Source organism: Sphaeramia orbicularis, chromosome 14, assembly GCF_902148855.1.
Source record: "Sphaeramia orbicularis chromosome 14, fSphaOr1.1, whole genome shotgun sequence".
In the NCBI taxonomy this organism is placed as follows: Eukaryota; Metazoa; Chordata; class Actinopteri; order Kurtiformes; family Apogonidae; genus Sphaeramia; species Sphaeramia orbicularis.
In genome coordinates this window covers 13,694,938-13,710,560 of record NC_043970.1, presented here as the reverse complement: position 1 = coordinate 13,710,560, position 15,623 = coordinate 13,694,938, and the positions used below count along the sequence as shown (strand labels likewise).

The following is a 15,623-nucleotide window of genomic DNA, read 5'->3' as shown; positions in this document are numbered from 1 at the left end:
ACCGTAACACTAGGTTCCAACACATTAAATCTTCATTACGCTACTCTAGACCCTTTTAGACAAAAGCCCTGGAAGACTTCGTATGAAAATATCCAGCGGTTACACAGTTAGAGAGCCAGACAGACGCAGACACAGGCAGATAATAAACAGAGCAGAAAATGGATTTCAGCTTCTAAAAACCTCTAGTGTTTTTCAGGTTGCTGCGATTTTATCATCTATATTCATCTCACAGAGTATCTGGCTGTAAATGGAAATGCTCCAAAGACGAGCAGATCAAAAGAAGAGCCATGTGTTTTCCACTGCAGGCAGATCTGAGGTTTTGCCTGCTAATTCTGTACCTGAAGGTCCACTGAGAGGCCTGTGCCAGTATATGTGTGTGTGTTAGTGTGCGTGTGTGTATTTGCATTTGTTTTTTATGCTTATGCATCTCCCCTGGTTGTCTGTATGTGCACGTAATGATAGAGTACTAGAGTTAAGTGTTGTGTTCATAATGTGTTTTATACATTGCACTCTGCTCTACTTTACTGTCATATTAAGGAATCACTTTTACCCACTCCATATGCAGCAGTGAATGCCTGACTCATTACTGGCCAAACAGCAACAATTTTTTTTTTATTTTAGTGTCAAACTGCAGGACGCTCCCCCATATTAACATACTTGATATGCTTTTTAAGTGAGAGCATGCTGAGGAGGACAATGACATGAAAACAGATCTGCCTGCAATCAACGTCAACATCCAATTCCTTTGCTCTTTTCACATTTTGAGCTGCTAATACAGGAACAAGTCTGATAAACACTTCATTATTATACATGCAAATGGTCTTGTGCCTATGGCAACGACACAACAAACCACTCTCGCTCATAAAGCTCTTGCTGCAGTTTCAACACATCTTTCACAAGATCTGCCTGTAATGAAGGAAAAAAGATGCATAACACGAAGGTTTCTTTAACCCTTTCATGCGTAAATTATGAGAACCTTAGTCCAGGTTTTTTTCCTGAGTGTTTTTATTCCTCTTTAGACATGAAAAAACAGTGCGATTGAATTTTTTTTATTGAACCTATTTTTTTTATGAAGGTAGATTTGTTTCTTTATTGCTCTATCCATGAAAAAAAAAATTCAATTAAAAAAAAAAAAAGTGATAAAAAAAACAAAAAAACTTTTCAATCAAAGAAAAAAGTGTTGAATGCAAAACGAAAAACAAAAAATATTTAATATTAAAAAAATTGCATTTGAACACTTTTTTCTTTGATTAAAAAGTTTTGGGTTTTTTTTGAGTGAAGTGATTTTTTTTTTTTTTTGATTGAAAATATTTGTTTTTGGTTTGTACTTGTAGCATAGTCAATGTACTATGATTCATTCCACTACTAGAAAACAAAGTCAAATAAAGCAAGTTTGGGTGGTTTAACTGGTAAAATATTCAATAAAATAATCAGAAATATAATTAAAAGTAACAAAATAAGAAAAATCCAAAAAATATTTAAGATCCAAAAAATTGCATTTGAACACTTTTTTTCTTTGATTGAGAGTTTTTTTTTCTTGAAGTGAATTTTTTTTTATTGATTTTTTTTTTTTTTTTTTAAATTGAAATTTTTTTTTTTTTTGGTTAAAGCAATAAAGAAACAAATCTACCATCATAATTTTTCATGAAGTTCCAAAAATGTCCATTCCGCTGGACACCGTGTGTTTAATTTTTGAAACAAAGAATGCAATATCAGAAAGTGATACTGTGTGAAAACTATAAAATCAAAACATTTTTAATGCAGCTAATCTGATGTTTTCTCACATTTTATCAAATTCCCAATTTTTACTAGCAATTGATTTACACTCAAACATATTAATGCAGATCAGGTTTATCAAGAACAGCAAAGTTACAGTAATGGTATGAATGTCAGTGTATTATTATGGGATGGTACAAAAGTGTCCACTGTGTTGGCTGATATGGAACTAAAACAACAAAACCCATGAATATACAAGAGAACAGATGTAAAATAACTGTCCACTGGAGTGACCACTATGCATGAAAGGGTTAATTTACACGGTTTCTGCGACTAAGACACCGATCTCCTGGACGACGGCAGCCTGCTGCATTTAACTGACCTCTGGCAAAGAGACGGGCTCTATTTACAGGCTTCACTCAGTCCGATCAGATCACACAGATTAGCTCGAGCTGGCATGCAAGGCTGATTTGTTTCTGTCAGTAAAACAAATGTCACATCAGGTCCATTAAGAATGCTGCCAATTGTGTCTCAAAGAGCCAATAAGAAATCCCATGACAAATTAAATGCTATATTGACAAAGAAGATAAATTCTTGACACGTGTAAGAAAATATTTACTTTACATCTCTCACCCAGTCATGAATACTGTTAAAAGGAGACTCGGCTCCACCTGTATTACAAGCTCCTGTGAAAACATCTACACAAAAAGTCTGACATGTATTCAAACGTGTTTTTGAGTGTTTATCAGGTGCAATACAGAAGCTTCCATTTTCCTTTTTAACAGTATTTATGACTAGGTGAGAGATGTAAAGTAAATATTTTCTTACACGTGTCAAAAATGTATCTTTTCTTTGTCAATATAGCATTTCATTTGTCATTTGATTTCTTATTGGTTCTTTGATACACAATTGGCAGCATTCTTAATGAACCTGATGTGATATTTGTTTTACTGACAGAAACAAATCAGGATCATAAGCCCCTTTTACACTTCTGTTCTGGGAATATTTTACCTTTATTCCTGAACAATGTCTGTGTAAACGAAATGGTGGGATCATGTGGTCCCACCTCTGTCACGGCTCTGTAACGCCTCTGGAGGTAGGGACAGAGCCGTGATAAAGGTTAGTGCTGCACAATGTATCGTTTGAGCATCGACATCGCAACGTACGTGTGCGCAATAGTCACATCGCAGGTCCTGCAATGTAGGAGGCAAATGAACTCAACGTGTTCTCATCTAATTTCAAGGGTATGTGACACACACTACACACAGTGATCCACCAATCACAATCGTTCTTAACCAGTTTGGAGTGAGTTGCTGGTAACATTAAAAATTTTTTTTTAAAAATGAGCAACAAACCTGTAAATGAAGACTTGGTGCCAAAAAGAAAAGCTCAATTATCTTGAATTATTTTGGCTACAAGAAGGATGATATTGAAACATGTGTTCTGTGTTGATAGTGCCTCAACGCACCTGTCGCCACAACGAGATGAAACACAACTACTTTGTTTGACCGTTTACGTCGGCACCACACAGCTATTATATCCTCCTGAGTATTTTTTAATATCGCAATATATATCGGAGGGTTCAAAAAAATTGCAATGTCAGTTTTTTTCCAATATCGTGCAGCCCTAAATAAAGGTGGAATCATGATTCTGGAACGCTATGTAAAAGGAACATCTCTCGTTCTGCAACCAAGGTGTGTCGTTTTGATGATGTATTGAGTGTGTGACCCCCGCGCCGGGAGGATTTGAAAATGAGCGTAGGCCGTGTACAGTAAACAAACATGTCAACATGACCGGAAAAATGTCGAACTTGGGAGACGCCGTTTGACTTTGAATTCAACTTAAAATCTGCACTGCTAAAATAAACATCGCTGAGCTCCGTTCGTCCTCCATTGTTGTTTTGAGAGCCAACACCGCTACACTCGGGGTATTTCCGACATGCAAGTTATACGTCACACTATACGCTACATCTATGCTGCGTCACCGCCCCTTTGATTCTGGAATGCAGGTCCACTGTGTAAAAGTCCAGCCTGTCTCACCTCTGTTACTCCTGTGGAAATCAGTCGGTGGTGGAAAAAAGGTGGGATCACCATCTCACCGTTTTTCTGAGATCTCTATGTAAAAGTGACTATAGTCTATGTCATTTAGACTGTGATGTAGTTACATACATGTTCAAATGGGGCGAGGTGATAACATTAATTTATATCTTTATTATCACAATATACATGATTCTTTTGTCTTGTGGTTTATTCCATTCATATGCTTCGTTTTGAGATGTGTTAATACAGGGGTGTCAAACTCATTTTAGGTCAGGGGCCACATTAAGCCCAAATTGATCTCCAGTGGGCCGAACCAGTGAAATAATAGCATAATAACTTGTAAATAATGACGACTCCAAATTTTTCTCTTTGCTTCAGTGCAATCAAAATTAAATTATAAAAATATGCACATTTACAAACTATCCAAACAAAAATGATGTGAATAACCTGAAAAAACTGAGATTTCTTGAGAAAACTAAGTGCAATTTTAACAATATTACCCCTCAACTTACCATTTATACATGCATATTATGGATTGGATCTACAAAGGCACAAAGTATTTAATAACAGTAAGTATAAGGTTTAGATTTTACTTACAAAATTTCAGGTTTTTCACATTTTATTGTTAAAGGATAGTTTGTAAATGTTAATATTTTCATAATTTAATGTAAGTTTTTACACTAAAACAAAGAGAAAAATGTGGAATTGTCATTATTTATAGGTGTAATGTAATATTATGTTTTTCACATTCAACTAAGAAAATTTGGAGTCATTATTTATAGGTTATTATGCTATTATTTTAGTTGAGATCACATTGTCCTGTATGTGGAACCTGAACTAAAATGAGTTTGACATCCTTGATTATTAACATCTGAAGTATAATTTTTGCAAATTCATCACGCGGGCCAGACTGGAACCTTTGGATTAGGCCCCCGGGCTGCATGTTTGACACCTGTGTGTTAATACTTTTCCGTTTCACTTAGATCTTATTGGTATTTTAATCATTATATCTGTTTTGAATGTTCAACCTCTAGATTTTTAACTTCACTCAGGATCAAAAACCAGCCATTAAACCAGAGGAATAATTGTTAGCTATTGATATCAGCTGTTATGAAAATGTACATCACTATAAATAACTTTGTAAGTAAAAGTTTTATTCTGGGCCTCTAAAAGTAGGCCATACATATATCTTATAAGGGATGGAAACCAGTTTCACAGTCCTAAAGCATCCGTATTTCACCTGCTGCTGAGTCCTTACGCAACTGTATAGCTTTCTGCAACCAAAAAAAGACCTACAGTATATTTATTCACAAAATCTCTCCGGATAAATGTAGCACTGTCAAGGCTGAGACAGCAGGAATGGTCAGAATGAAAACACCCCGCTCTCTTAAAACTGAAGTTCCGTTTTGTGCCAGTACCCATGACTCTCCTTCAGGTTTACTGTGACACTAACTGGAGTGAGTAAATCGCAAAAGTCACCACTAGTGTTAATTGAGGCCTTCACAACTCCATCCAAGCAAACTAAAATCAAATCAGTCTGACTTTAATACCCTCTGGGTGACGCCTATGAAAGACTCGCTAAAATGTAAGCGAGAAACAGCTATGAGCAGAAACTGTCATTTTCCACTGTCCTGTCAGAGCGTCTTAAACTGAAATAGCAAAAAAAAAAAAAAGTGATATTTGTATGTCACCAACACATTTCATATTCATCATGAGATGCACGACAAATTGGCAGCTTGTCGAAGTTACACTTATACACTACCATCATAAAGTCATGGTAACAAATGGATATGGTATAAGGGTGTGACTGACAACAATGTACTGTGAATTTTCCATTTAAAGTGACACAAATCTAAATTAATTGCAATTTTACATTCCACTGGCAGTAAACGGTGTAATCAAAAATATGTTTGGCACATGTCATGTTGTTTAACGTATAACGGCCATAGCACAACTGTTGTCCAATCTAATTTAGACAGGTAATTAGCGCCGTATATCAGATTCTATGTGTGGAGTCTCATGGATAGATTTAACTGATGACCACCAAGCGAACCGCTGCCAGAAACCATCCAGACTGCACTGAAGTAGCTGTTTAATATTTATGTTTTGTACAATTACTCTTAAGTGCACATTCCAATTTGGGTGTATATAGATATCACTTTTTATTGAGATGTTTCCCTTTTGAAACCGCAACTTCTGCATGTAGTACTATATTTCTTTTGTTACATTAGCGTCCATCACTGATGGCTGACACTGACTGCACACTTCTATATTTAATAATGGAAATGCAGTCGCGGAAAAAATTCTTAGACCATCAAAAGTCATCACAAACAATGGTTATACCATCAAGTATTAACTCCTGTGTGTATCATGTGACTAAAACAGACAGAAAAGAAAACATGGAATGCCTAAAAGCACTGTTTTGTCAGTACGATGCTATAGATATTGATGTAAGAACTGAAGTGATTTTGGTTATGAAGAAAACCTGGAAAATGGATAGATATCAGCTCTGAAATTAAACTCTTTTCAGCTATTTTTGTTGTTATCTTTATATTTATCCAAACAAATGTACCTTTAGTTGTACCAGGCATTAAAATGAACAAGAAATTGAAGAAAACAAGGGGTGGTCTAATAATTTTTTCTGCGACGGTACATTATAAGGAATATGTTTTTATTCACAAATGTAAATGAAATGTAGTTGTTAGAGCTGCAGAGGTGACAAGTGAAAGCAGATCAAATGTGGTAGCTAAGTAAAAGCTCAAACTTAAAGTTGGAATTTTAAAATATGGTTGCATGAGTTACAGGTGGAATGATTTGTTTAGGTAGCATTAACTCATTTCAACATGGCACAATATAAAAAAATTAGCAGCATCCAAGCTTTTACCGAGAACACAAACTGCAAGTGTAGTTTATTAATTTATAAAGTGCACATCTGGATCCTCGGCCTCCATTTGAAGCCATTTGAAGCCTGACTATATGCCCACTACCCTTGACAATCAAACATGCACAGCAAGGAACCGGTGTTAATGTATGAAGGTGCAGACACCACTACACATAGTAACTGTCAATGACTCACAAGTTGCATATATTACTGAAAGCATGCCACAGGCCTTGAGAGATGCTTATGTAAGAGTCTCATACATGAATCACAGACACAAGCACCCAATGCAAAAAGCTGTTCTTTAACTACACAATAAAAAATAAATAAATAAAAAAAAAAAAGAGGATGTGCATCATCATTTGTCCAGACAGAACATCAGATCTCACTTCCACTGGCTGACAGTTGTACTTTTTTACCTTTTGTTCAGATGCTCATGAATACTGACACATGCTCTGACCGTTCAGAAAGCACCCAGCTTTGTTTTGATCAATTTTCAGCAGGTTAATGATCTTTCAACCACTCAACCATGGCATATACAACCCATAAACTGACTATAGATCTCAGTTCTGGATGTGATTCAGTGTGCTGTTGTGTTTATATTGTGTTGAATACTTGTGCATACAATTAGAGATGCAGAAGGCTAACCATCTCAGCTGGGCATGGAGCCCTGAGGTTGCGATCAGCATGACGGTGATTGAACGTCGACTGATTTATCTGCCTCCATTTTTCACCCTCCAGCAGCACAAGACGAAAGCCATTCGGGGAGCCTAACCATCCGCTTCTTCTTGACTATACTCTTATCTTGGCACAAGGGGGGAAAAATGTCTTGACAAGGACAACCGAGCAGCTTCATTCAACAAACTCACATCTGCACTTCAGTCAAAACTGAAATGGCAGCTCCTTTGCTTTTGTGTGCACACAATAGAGAGAGGGATCAGTCCATATGTGTTACCCTTGTCCTTATTATGCCTTTACAGTAGTATTCTCTATGTGATTGTCTGCCATTTTGAAAATCCCCTTTTATTATTTCAGTAAGGTGGGATGAAACGTAGCCTCATTCATCCTAAAGTTATGTTTATTCCAAACGACCGCCTGCAGATTTCGCTTCGCGTCAGGCCGGATCCGACACATGCGTCCAATAATGAGGCTGTGACTCTTAGAATAGATTTGATCCTTGAAGACAGCTTAGCTGAGACTCCATGTAGCCTTAGCTCCACTCAACTTAGCCTACCACTATGCTATTTCTAACACCGGACAGATTGTGCCCAGATACCTCACAAACCGCTTCATCGGAGAAATGTTTCTGAGCAGAAACCAGCCCAAGTGAATCATCGGACATTCACAGTTAAATCATCTCTAATAAGGCGCCCTGGTGTGTTTGCCACTTTTATTTTCATTAAAAATAAATAAAATATTTTTCCAAGGGATCTCTCCTGTTATCCATTCAGTGCTTGTGTCGCTGAGGCTGACTACAAAATAATTTAAAAAATATTATTCTTATAAGTCAAAGCACAATTATAGACACAAAACACACACTGTATTTAGATTTGTCTACTAAAATCACATCTGTCAGAGACATAATCCGACCGGATTCCACTAATATCACGGCTGTAGGAATAGAAGAGACACTCACAATGGCATGTTTGGTTAAATAAGACCCATCTGTCCTTATAAATGTTTGATTTACACCTTAAACACCTTCGATTTATGCCTTACCTTGTAGGAAGATTAACGACGATAAACACCCAGAGAAACAGCTTCAGAGGAAGGGAAGGCTTCGCCATTGCTGTCGAGCATTTGGAGGCTAGATTTGGTGAAGCCATCATCACCATCTTCGTTTCCTCTTCAGTGCAGATGGACGTGTCCGTCTATTTACTGGGTTTCCTCTCTACGATACATTACGCACGTTAGCAGGAGCGGGTCTGCGAATCTAGACCCGAGACGGACGTGCCGTGGAGTGAAATCAGCCAAAACAAGATCGATGCCGAGTCGAGGGGCTTGATTTCGTTATCGCTCGGTTTTTCCTGCGCGTCTCGTTGCCGAATGACAACCTAACCAGGCCCTAAAAACACCGCTACAGGCGCCCAAGTCTCTCCCTCCCCCTGTAATAATAAGCTACTCTAATGACGGAGCAGTTGAGAAAAGCATTGGAGTTTCAGTCTGAATGCAGATTAACACTGGGGTCAGAGAGGAACTGATGCACGTTGCTGCAGCACGGATCAACACATGCGTGGTTTCACCAAGCGGAAGCACAGCTCCATAGAATGAGGAGAAAAAGCCTTAGCTGAGTGGTACAGGGGGAAAAAATGGTGGTCTTATTATTTATGTTACCGTTCTGGTGGTATACATCAAGTGATGTGAGGTCTTCAAAGTAGGTTATATTAAATTTACTAAAGTAATGCGATAAAATGCAAATAATGCAACCCGATGTGACTGTAAAACTTTAATTTAGTAACGAGTTATTACATGAGTTTAACCTTAACTAAGAAAAAACAAAAACAAAAGTATTAATAGTAATCATAGAAAAGTGACCTCCCTCTTCCCATGTAGTGTGTAAAGTGAGAAACTAAGCACAAAACATTCCAAGTGTGTGTGTGTGTGTGTGTGTATGTGTGTGTGTGCGTGTGTGCGTGTGTGTGTGCGTGCGTGTGTGTGCGTGTGTTCCTTGCAACCATACAAATCTATTTGGATTGCTATAAATGATCCTCAGGCAGAAATCCAGTCCAGTCACGCTTTCAGAACCTTGGACAGCTCTATTAGTCACATCTGCATTACGAACCACCAATCAGAACCAAGGACAGCTCCTGCTACTTTTTTTCCTCTGCTTTAATCAGAGAATATGTACCCTAACAAGCCAACTGATTTAACTAAAAACAAGCAAACGAATACATTAATGAACACTCCTAGTCCACAGATGTGATTAGCTTGCTTTTCCAATGCTTTAATTGATTGTTTGACCAGATTAGGTCAGGATGCATCCTTTGCCAAAGGAGGCATTTCTATTTAGGCAGCAAACAAAATTTGTTTATGATATATGTGGTTCTCCAAGTCTTTTGACACATCTTGAAACCAATCCAGGGAGTTTATCCCACGGTTTGCATTGTCCTTTGTAAGGTGCACTAGTACCCATTTCAATATCCTTACATAAGTATGCTAATGCCTCTGCATCGGTGGAGTGTAACTTTTTTCCAAGGACTCCTTGAGGGAGTGTTTGAGAAAAAAAAATGTGCTCATAATCTAAAATACAAAATGGTTGCCTGTCCCACACTGAGTCATAAATTACATTGCTACTGCAATTTTTTATTTTTTTTATTTTTTTATTTTTTGCTTTGCGGTATCTCTCTCTCTCTCTCTCTCTCTCTCTCTCTCTCTCTTTCTCACTATGCTTGAATGGCAGTTATTGAGCCATGTTATACATTTACATTTGTTTCAGGGAGCAGGGACACTGACAAGGAAAAATAAATAAATAAATAAATAAATAAATAAATAATATAAAAAGTGAGCCCACAGATTATAGCACTGCTTATTAAGGCTGTGTGTGTTAAAAAAAAAAAAAAAAAAAAAAAAAAGTGACATGAGCAAAGTAGGTCACATGTGTTCGGCAGCATCGTTCCATCTTGTGGTTTGAGTGACCCAAAGACATTTTCACAGCTGTCAAGTTTCCACTGCCTTTCAACTTCTTTAACCCTTGTGTCTGAAATTATTTGTTTGATGTTTCCAGAGAGCAAAAATGTCTGCATCAAAACCAGACCATCAATATCAAAGACTCATTTCAGAGTGGTATCACTTTACACCTCGGTCTGTTTGATACCGTTTTTGCCTCAGATAAAATATTCTCTTCCTAAAACTGCCCTGACATTATGATGTTCCTTTCCACTATGTCCAAGTTAAGTCGTCTACCAACATAAAACAGGCTCATAACTATCAAGTATCCCTTCATTTTCAGAATTTAATTATTTAAAGTTTAAATCCAGTTTATGAGATGATGTAATTATAGTTCTAAATGAAAGAAAATAGAGTTTCTATCTCTATATAACTATAGATAAACATGTATACATAAACACATTTAGAATAGAACATACTAGAATAGACTAGAATAGAATAGAATAGAAATATTGTCATTGCAATTTTGTTGTAGCGACATGCAATGACTCATATAAAAATTGTTCAATACACACACCCACACATTAAACATAGTAAGATGAATATTTATGCAATATTGCAAGTAGGTGAATCAAAAGTCATGACTAAATTTAAAAAAAAAAGTCAACAGAATGAGTTAAAATTATTGCAATGGTAAATGTCTCCATACACAAACATGGCTGTCCAACATCCATATCAACTCTAACATCATTTTAGGTTAATTATAGCAGAACTGTACTCATGAAAATAGTATTTGCACTGTGGGGCAAATGGTACACAATGATTCAATCTGGAAAAAGAGAAAAAAAAAACCCTACCATCTGGAAGCCTGAACTGTGGATTGGAAGGATGATATAATGCATTAATTTATGCTGTAATGACTGTGGCATCAAATATGGCTATTTATGTCAGTTTAAATGGACATTATTTGCCATAAAAGAGCTGATTGTTATTATTTTGACCATATAGTTTATTATAAAGTTACTTTAGAAGCTGAGGCTGAGTTTTAGAAAGGAAATACTACACCTTTGAGATTATGCATGCTTTGCATTTACCTCCTGAGAACCAGGAAAGTACAAGTTTGGGCTTTTTTAAAACTAAATAATTGCCCGTATTGGAAACATCATGATGCAATAGTTTTTTCATATTGATTTTTTTTTTATTTTTTTATGGAATGTCCTTTGTGGTGGACAGCATTTTTATTTTATTTTATTTTATTTTATTTTATTTTATTTTATTTGTACAGGGTGACACAAAAAAACTGGGAACTTTTTAACAATCCAATAAAACCAAGAGTGATGGAAGAAAAATATTTTATTCATAGTAATTGAAACCTTAAAACATGCCATTTAAGAAATGACAGAATTTTCATTTTTTAAAAATTACAGGGTGACCCAAAAAAACGGGAAATTTTGAAGTGCGTATTGGCAGACATGAGGAAGTGGCAGCACTGCGAGACACTGACCTTGAGCAAGTAAACACACCCCCATTTTAGTAACCATTGGCAGCTGTGCAAGAAATGTTCGGTAACCGTGTGATCTCAAGATTCGGTAACGTTCCCTGGCCCCCTAGATCACCAGATTTGTCCGTTTGTGATTTTTTCTTGTGGGGCTATCTCAAGAGTAAAGTGTACACGACTCGACCAAGAACTCTGGATGAGTTAAAACAGAGAATTCAGGATGAAATTCACAGTATCCCAGCTGAGATGTTGCAGCGGTCAATGAGGAATCTCAACAGCAGATTTCAAGAATGCATTCGTACAGGAGGACGCCATCTACAGGAAGTAATTTTTAACAAATGAAAATTCCATCATTGTTTCTTAAATGGCATGTTCTAAGGTTTCAATTACTATGAATAAAATATTTTTCTTCCCTCACTCTTGGTTTTATTGGATTGTTAAAAAGTTCCCGTTTTTTTGTGTCACCCTGTATAAAGCTTTGAAACCCCTAGCTGTGTCTTAGGAGGTTAAGACAGCCAAAATGCTATAAAACTCAAAAATGAGACGGCCATATAAATCCATTGTTTACATTTTCAAACAAGAAAAGCACTTGGAGAGTGCAGACCTCCAACAAGACAGATCTGCCGCCCCCCAATCACCACCAAAATGTAATCATTTCTTACTTGTGCCAGTATCAACATTCCCTGAAAATTTCATGAAAATCCATCCATAACTTTTTGAGTTATCTTGCTAACAAACAAACATGCACGCAAACACGCAAAGCAAAGTGATCACAATACCTCCTGGCGGAGGTAAACATGTCTGGACTGAATAAGTTTTTCATAATGGCTGCATTCTGTATCCCCTTTGGTACTTCAGTAACCAAAAGAAATAATGATTTATGATCCAACCAACTGACATAGTGTAGAGAAGTGTTATGATCCAGTAAAAATGGATCATAAAGCAAAAATATAAACAGCAAAATAACACGCAAAAAACACATCGACTGCTATGAATTGAAATGAAACACACAACACACTGATGTCAGACGTTAAAGAGAGTGGCAGGTGCAGATGAAACAAGCAGGTGTGTACAGAAGCGTTGCTGTGTTATGGTGCATTAGCCCAAATTCCCCTCTGAACATTAATTCCACAACTATACAGGCAATGAACATGCTTTTAGAGTCCCACCAGGGTTCCAGCTATAGTAAACCATTGCCCTATTTGTTCATACAGTTTGTTTGTGGCCTCATAAACACATTCACTCATTGCCGTCCAAAATCTGCCTTCCAATTTTAAACATTGCTTATTAAAATATGACACCGGCAATCAAAGTTGATTGCAGCTGTTGCCACCTAAGTGTGACGTGCATCGAAGATGAGGTGCAACTGATTTGAAACACTATCATGTGTTTATTTGTGGCAAGTGAAGCTTCACGTAGGTTAATCATCTTAAGGAAATTGAGAGATGCTTCATCAGTCATGCAGCGCTGCATAAGCAGAATGAACCAGCAACCAGGAAGTCTGGATATATCTATTTACTATGACTAATTTGTGATGCATAAAGCCTGCATATTCTTTACAACCGCTTTCATGGGTTACCCAGGCATAACAGGGGATATTTGGAAATGATTCAGCTTCTGATCTGTTTTTTTTTTAAATACAAATAATAAATTAAAAGTCACATTATTTTTGCCAAACACCACATTCAACTCTTATGATTTGTGTGCAGTTGAACACCATTTATAAGTTACACAGCAGATATATTTCTACCTTGGTAATATCTTATTTTTTCCCAATTAGAATCTCTATCTTTCATATCTAGATAGCTACGGCTATAGTAATGGAATTTCAGGCTTGGTTCACTATATATTTCAAATTAAACCAATCTCAACCTGCGCACAGTCTATACTATCGTTCAGTCCCCAGGGCCTTGTGGCACCTTCTGCCTCCATGCGATATCACCTTAGCTGTCAGACTTTCCAGCCAGGTCATGACCGAAAACTCAGCATTAGAAATACTGGTTACAAATAAAAGTTATTGATTTGGCAAAGACGGAGGAGGCAATTTAGATAAATGTCAGTGTACATTATGGGCTCCAAATTGTAAAAGTTAATTAAGTAAAGCTGATATAGTATCTGCTTAGTGGGAGACCGTCATGGCTGCAGTGACAAATAACCGATCTGTTGTTTTGTTTACATTTGGGTAGTTCTAAATACCTATGTGATGATATAAGGCTGCCGGCCAAGAGAGGAGAACGGCAGAGAGAGAGGGAAAAGCATGCAAGAGAGATGTCACATTGGATCTACTTGGTTCAATAGTCACAGCAGAAATTTCAGCCAATTTGGCACATCCTTATATCATGGATGCACCTGCGCCCTGAAACACTGACCTACCTCCAGAAACGTGTCCATGTCTGTGTCTTCATAACACAATGGATATATATTCAGCTGGTATGATATATAACTTTCATATGAATTTGATACGATACTGAAATAATAGACAAACCTGAGAAAGATATTTATAACACAAGTGGTACCAGACATAATAAACTCCGCCCCTCACACGTATTGTAGCTTATTTTGGCATCGATCCAGCTGATGTCATCGTGTCTATATGTGTGCTGATGTCAGTATATCAATTGCCTCTGTATATGTGCCAAGTTTGAAGTAAATTGAAACAAAATGGATGTTTTAATAGACATTTGAAATTTCACCCATTATAAGTAAATGGGAGGAAAAAAAAAAGATTTAAAACTAGAAAAGCACTCAGAGAGTGCAGACCTCCACCAAGACCACCAAAATTGAATAATTTGTTCCTTGTGCCACATTCAACATTTCCTGAAATTTTCATCCAAATCCGTCCATAACTGTTTGAGTTATCTTGCACACAGACAGACAGACAGACAGACAGACAGACAGACAGACAGACAGACAGACAGACAGACAAACCAATGCCGGCAAAAACATAACCTCCTTGGCAGAGGTAAAAATGACTTTTCCCAAAATGTATTTAGAGCTATTCTGGGTCACTAGCAATCTATAAACCCAATGTGATATGAATTCAAGCAACAATTTTGCTGCTACAGACATGTGAAATTTTGCCCATTGTAAGTAAATGGGAAAATAAATAAATAGATAAATTATAAAAATTTTAAACTTTTACCTACTTTTCCCAAAATGTAATGACATCTATTCTGGGTCAGTGGCAATCTATTAACCCAATTTGGTACGAATTCAATTAACATTTTTGCTGCTGCAGATATATGAATTTCGCCCATTATAAGTAGATGGGGGAAAAAAAAGATTTAAAAATTCATTAAAAATTTTAACTTTGACCTACTGTTCCCAAAATGTAATCAGATCTATTCTGGGTCACTGGCAGTCTATAAACCCAATTCGGTATGAATTTAACCAATGGTTTTGCTGCTACAGACATGTGAAATTTCACCCATTATAAGTAAATGGGGAAAAAAAAAATAATTTAAAAATCCATTAGAAAAAAATTGAACTTTGACCTACTGTTCCCAAAATGTAATCAGATCTATTTTGGGTCACTGGCAATCTATTAACCCAATTTGGTACGAATTCAATTAACAGTTTTGCTGCTGCAGATATATGAATTTCGCCCATTATAAGTAGATGGGGGAAAAAAAAGATTTAAAAATTCATTAAAATTTTAACTTTGACCTACTGTTCCCAAAATGTAATCAGATCTATTCTGGGTCACTGGCAGTCTATAAACCCAATTCGGTATGAATTTAACCAATGGTTTTGCTGCTACAGACATGTGAAATTTCACCCATTATAAGTAAATGGGGAAAAAAAAAATAATTTAAAAATCCATTAGAAAAAAATTGAACTTTGACCTACTGTTCCCAAAATGTAATCAGATCTATTTTGGGTCACT

General features: G+C 36.6%; 1 protein-coding gene across 4 annotated transcripts in view; it reads right to left on the bottom strand.

Moving 5' to 3' along the window:
• gabrg2 (gamma-aminobutyric acid type A receptor subunit gamma2) overlaps positions 1-8,877 on the bottom strand; it is a 105,527-nt gene extending 96,650 nt beyond the window's left edge. For 2 of the 4 annotated variants that reach the window (XM_030153736.1, XM_030153737.1), the window contains exon 1: positions 8,353-8,877. In XM_030153736.1, the coding sequence (XP_030009596.1) occupies positions 8,353-8,468 (116 nt within the window). In that variant the 5' untranslated portion in view covers positions 8,469-8,877. The remainder of the gene's footprint in view (positions 1-8,352) is intronic. The other 2 variants (XM_030153734.1, XM_030153735.1) reach the window with 1 other exon arrangement.
• Between the last annotated feature and the right edge of the window lie 6,746 nt (positions 8,878-15,623).